Source organism: Procambarus clarkii, chromosome 81, assembly GCF_040958095.1.
Source record: "Procambarus clarkii isolate CNS0578487 chromosome 81, FALCON_Pclarkii_2.0, whole genome shotgun sequence".
NCBI lineage: Eukaryota > Metazoa > Arthropoda > Malacostraca > Decapoda > Cambaridae > Procambarus > Procambarus clarkii.
In genome coordinates, this window is record NC_091230.1 from 8,470,015 (window position 1) to 8,475,710 (window position 5,696).

The 5,696-nt window shown below is 35.2% G+C and overlaps 1 protein-coding gene across 2 annotated transcripts; it reads right to left on the reverse strand.

Moving 5' to 3' along the window:
* Window positions 1-639: 639 nt before the first annotated feature.
* LOC123773086 (DNA-directed RNA polymerase II subunit RPB9-like) lies at window positions 640-3,286 on the reverse strand. 2 transcript variants are annotated; one of them, XM_069315516.1, is made up of 4 exons: window positions 3,210-3,273; window positions 2,704-2,817; window positions 1,207-1,338; window positions 640-1,074 (listed from the first exon to the last, which is right to left on the reverse strand). In XM_069315516.1, the coding sequence occupies exons 2-4, from the start codon at window positions 2,800-2,802 to the stop codon at window positions 919-921; spliced, it is 387 nt and encodes a 128-aa protein (XP_069171617.1). In that variant the 5' UTR covers window positions 2,803-2,817; window positions 3,210-3,273; the 3' UTR covers window positions 640-918. The 2 variants fall into 2 exon arrangements, with proteins under 2 accessions (XP_069171617.1, XP_045622535.1); XM_045766579.2 differs by having other exon boundaries at window positions 655-1,074; window positions 3,239-3,286.
* Between the last annotated feature and the right edge of the window lie 2,410 nt (window positions 3,287-5,696).

A 5,696-nucleotide genomic window follows, 5' to 3' on the forward strand; every position in this document is an offset into this window, starting at 1 on the left:
GAATTCCTGTTCTAAACTGACTTCCCCATTCTTAATCCTTTTGTACCACGCTCTTTGTTTTACCTATAAGGTTCTTCAGATCCTTTGTTATCCACTTTGGGTCATTAGTATTCGCTCTCCCCTTTTACGTCACCTATCGCTGGGTTCATGTCTCGCTCCAAGACCGGCCCACCCCCCATGCCCAAGACTTTCCAATCTATTTAACCCAAAAATTTTCTTAGGCTATTGAAATCAACTTTTCGAAAATCTGGCATTTTAACAAAATTTTCTCCTATAGATCTATTCCATTCTATGCTAAATCTGATTACTTTGTAATCATTGTTCCCTAGCTCACTCCCTATTTCAAAGTCATTAAATCAGCTAATTATATATTCAAAGAAATCAAGATGTTTGAAAAAACTTGTAGTTTTTAGAACAATATCATGTGTTATGGTTAAATATCTAACCTAAATGGATGACAAATTAAAGTAGAAGGTATTGTTATTCAATTTTCATTCATTTGTCTAGCACATTATCCAGATATTGGCATGACACATATCTGACACAGTGGATAGTTAATTAACAGACTAATTAAGTAAAGTGAAATCATTAAAAAAATATTCTGGTAAGTTTTCTTTATTCTGGTAAAACAAAATGGTATTCTGGTAAATATTAAACTCAATAAGGCCTTGAATTCAACTTGGAAAGTTTTTGGTTAGAGTAAACCAAAGCAAGGCTAAACAGAAGCTCCTTGGCAATTTTTCCAATCAGAAGTTATGGTCCTACAGCTATACATAATCTACCATGGCAAAAAATCCATAAATTAAATCAAACTATATTACTCTTCCAAATAGAGTAGAAACTGCATATCCTATAATTAATTAGTTTATTCACCAAGAAAGCTGTGTGCAAAATGAATAATCCTAAAGAATCAGAAATTCACTCCGTCCAGCGGTGTGTACACTCAGTGTTGCAACACACATAATACAGTCTCATCTCATCTTCAGCTCTCCTGGTTTGTGCTTGAAAGAATACTGCCTCACGTGTATTACATCGAGGGCAAGGATGGTCGTCAGTGCGAGGCAGTGTCGGGTCCTTTAAAAAAAAAAATAAAAAATTAGCTTTGAATGGAATGAAACGCATCTTTTCAATTCCGTAAATATAGTAATGATTACTAAAACATTGTAGTAACATCGGAGGCCAAGAAGAGAACATCCAAATTCTTACCTGTACAACTTCTGGATTAATGTGACGCAGTTCGTCGATCTCGTGCATGAGCTTATTTACGTAAATGCAATTATTTTCTGCTCGCATCTTGTAATCACAGTTTCGGCAAGCATACAGCAATATCTTGTTCTCCTAAAAGAAATAATTATAATTAAAATAAATTTGTAATCAATTTTACAAGAACTTATGGGTGGTCCAGCTAATTTAATGCAAATTGAAATTGTTAGTAAATAAAATAACTGAAATAAATCATAGATAACCTGGTTGACAGTAATTGACTGAATGGCACTTCACCACACACAATAGAAAAAATCATTCCTTTTATGCACTAACTAGTAGTTAATAAAAGAAAATGTATTGTTTAATAACTATTAATTTATACCCAATAATGTTTAGCATTTTCCACCAAAGAACAGGATAGCAGATGAAGTCTCCAATAGCATGCTTTCTTCATTAACTTACAATCATACATTCTCTACATGCCTAAGCCATTGGAGTACTCAATAGTTGATTCACTAACTTCAATTGTAAATTAATCATTTACATATTCTCAAACATGCCCTGATCTCCTTCAATGCTTCAAGCAGTCTCTATCCTACTGCTTACACTAAGTGGATATGCAGTTGGTGCTTTTATATCATTTGCTGAGAAATACATAATTGGTCAACAAAAAATTAGTCACAACTCGCAAAACTTGGTACTTTAATTTTTTTTCTGATTTCAAACTCTATTTTCTTTGTCTCTTTAGGTTGTTTTGATGATTAGGGGCCAAATTAGCCCCTAATCATCATTAGGGCTTCTTCACTTATATAAAGTATACCATAAATATATACCCAAAATCATTATAGTTACTATAATTATCCCGATATTATGTGTTTTGGGGGGTTATTTTTTCTTGACTTCATTTTAACACATTGACCTACAGCTTTCACATATTCGAGTAAGAATGCCAAAAAATGTTTATTAAAATATACTGTACAATTAAATTAACGAATTAAAACTACCTTTATTCATTGATGATAACTTCGACTTCAATTATCTCTGAAACTAGTTTCAACTTTGAATGGCTTCTAAAATTCCAGTTTTTGACCGATTCTCACTATTTTGACATATTGTGTGCTCAGTTGTCTGTTCTACAATCCCTTCAGAATGGATTTTTCATAAACTTTATACATTTGGAGTTATAATTTTTTGGTCTTAATTTGCCGCATGTTTCAAATGCACTACTGACAATTTTTTTTACAGTAAACTATACTGAAAACCTATATTCTAATTTGATGCAAATGAATACTACAAATGATGTAAATATTGCTATGTGGATGAAATGGAGTTAACAAACATGAAACTTTTCAGGTTTATATCCACTAGGAAAATGAAGGAAAAATTCTGAATTGTTTCAATTTTGTAGTGGATACTGTAGTGGATACACATAACCGAATCATTGTTTTTGTGATAATTATTCATAATTATGTATGTAATGTATAGTACAGTACTTGCCTTGTCTTCTCGAGGATATAACATGTTATTGCACTCTTGACAAAATCTAATTCCAATGAAACCTGACCCTTCAGCCGCGCCTTTGGCCCTTAGACTCATGCTTGAAAATGTAATCTGGAAAAAAATGTGGACCATTAACACAAAATATTAACATTTAACTTCAAAAGAATTTGTTTATTAAAACAATTGTAATAAATAAATAATAATAATAATATAAATAAATTTTTATTCAGGAAAAGTACATACAAACAGTAGTTGATTTAAGTGACTTAAGATCCAACATATTAAAAGTTTTGAGCATAGGTACCGAGAATTCTCCCGTTATTTTCAGCTGCTGAGAAAAACATTCACCAGAGAGCTGCGGAGAACTGATCAGGAAGCTTGACCAAGAATTGACCAAGCTGCTGATAGCTGTGCCAACTGTAAATCGTTCAAACCCCTACTCACTTGTGACATTGATAGTACACATGCCCATCAATGTCATTTATAAACAAAACTACACATACATTTAAACACCCAGCAATGCGTAAAATACCTAATATTTGCAAGAAAACTTGAGAAACTCAACCCTCAAATATTTGTTTACACTACCAGCCGGGGTGACTACGAGCCTCAAGGTATTAGTCTTGACGTGTGTATTATATTTTACTAGATTCAGTGATAAATTTTGTAATGAATACTTTTAATGGCTACATATGAATGATATATAATTGTATGTGTTGCATCATTGTTTGGCGATGTACTCAACCGATCTCCGTCATTCCTAAATCAGCAACAACAATCTTGTTACTCATGTATGGTAGAGCTCAGAAACACTCAACAACTCAGAAACACTCAGCAGCGGCTGAGTGTTGTCAGCCGCTGACATCGCTAATAAATTCAACAATTATTGTATGTCTCCAGGAGTGTAGAATTCCTGCAAGATCCTCACCCTTGAAATTGCCCTCATTTCTTTCTTACAGCCTCAGATCCAGAAACTATTGCATTCTATACATCAAACAATCTCTACCACATCAACTTCTGCCAGAAAAATTTGGCTTCACAGAAAAAACTGTGCTTGGGGTTAACGTTCTCTAATTACCCTACACAAAGCTTCAATTAGAACAATATCTAACTCTGGCCCCAGACATCACTCGGTACCCTTACTCAAATCCCTGAATATGTTAGATATCAAGTCACTGCACATCCTCTTATGAGTCTTCTATATATTTAAAGCTCTGAATTGTAATGTCAATCCTGACCTTAAAAGCTTCTTAGAAAGTTGTAACAGAACCCATGGGCACCACACCAGAAATACCTATTTGATATTCCAAGAGCACTTAATCAAAATAGAAATGCTCTACAAATCAAAGTACCCAGAATTAACTCCATGTAATCTAACTTATACCTAAATGACTTACTTGTATATTGGCTGTTGACCAATCCACACACTAGAAAATGAAGGGACGACGACGTTTTGGTCTGTCCTGGAAGATTCTGTAATCGATTGTGGTCAGGGAATGAGATGACGGCAATAAATAGGTAAAAGAGAGGTGAGGAGCAAGGTATGCAAGGTAAGATGTAGTAGAGGGGATAGTAACAGGAAAAAGAACATAGGTAACTGCAGAATGTATATTGGCCCATACGCAGCAACTCTTATTTATAACAACCCAATAAGAATAGAATAGTAATAGGAATAAGAAGAGGATAGCAAGGGATCGTAAGAGAAAATAACGGACAAAACACGAAAAAGGAAAGAGAAAGAAAGATAAATGGAAGGGTAAGTTTATGTTAGGTCACGTTTGTTAGAAAGATTAGAGCATTTGAGTATATACTGTAAAAGTGAAGAGTCCACAGAAACAAAGCCAGGACTCAAGTTCATGTTGGGTAAGTTGTATATTAGATCCGATTCAACAAGACGGCGTCTGTGTGGAGTAGAGGCTGGAAAATATATTTTGGAGGAAGACCAATCAATAGGATGATTAGAATCCCTAACATGACAGAAGAGAGCATTGCTTGTGTCTGCAGAACATAGGAACATAAGAATAAAGGTAATTGCAGAAGGCCCATTGGCCCATGCAACGCAGCTCCTATCTATAACCACCCAATCCCACTCATTGTTAGGGGTGACATGATAGAGGTTTACAAGTGGATGAATGGACTTAAAAAAGGAGATATTAATAGGGTATTAAAAGTATCAACACAAGACAGAACACGAAACAATGGGTTTAAATTGGATAAGTTTAGATTTAGGACAGACTTGGGTAAATACTGGTTCAGTAACAGGGTTGTTGATTTGTGGAACCAATTGCCGCGTAACGTTGTGGATGTGGGATCCCTCGATTGTTTCAAGCGCGGGTTGGACATGTATATGAGTGGGATTGGGTGGTTATAGATAGGAGCTGCCTCGTATGGACCAATAGGCCTTCTGCAGTTACCTTTGTTCTTATGTTCTTATGAACGTGTCCAGCGTAGGAGGACAAAGTTCATTCACAAATTAGAAATCTTTCATATGAAGAATGATTAACAAAGCTTAAATTGCATTCACTGGAAAGGCGAAGAGTTAGGGGTGATATGATAGAGGTTTAAGAAGATAAGAACATAAGAACAAAGATAACTGCAGAAGGTCTACTGGCCCATACGAGGCAGCTCCTATTTATAACCACCCAATCCCACTCATATACATGTCCAACCCACGCTTGAAACAATATAGGGATCCCACATCCACAACGTTACGCGGCAATTGGTTCCACAAATCAACAACCCTGTTACTGAACCAGTATTTACCCAAGTCTGTCCTAAATCTAAACTTATCCAATTTAAACCCATTGTTTCGTGTTCTGTCTTGTGTTGATACTTTTAATACCCTATTAATATCTCCTTTTTTAAGTCCATTCATCCACTTGTAAACCTCTATCATGTCACCCCTAACAATGAGTGGAATTGGGTGGTTATAGATAGGAGCTGCGTTGCATGGGCCAATGGGCCTTCTGCAATTACCTTTATTCTTATGT

Excerpts from the sequence above, each read along its gene's own strand:
- LOC123773086 (XM_069315516.1), bottom strand. The coding sequence starts at position 2,802 with ATGAGTCTAAGGGCCAAAGGCGCGGCTGAAGGGTCAGGTTTCATTGGA. Across the intron at positions 1,339-2,703 it reads TATATCCTCGAGAAGACAAG|GAGAACAAGATATTGCTGTA; the intron begins GCAAGTACTGTA and ends TATTTCTTTTAG. Across the intron at positions 1,075-1,206 it reads TTAATCCAGAAGTTGTACAG|GACCCGACACTGCCTCGCAC; the intron begins GTAAGAATTTGG and ends TTTTTTTTAAAG.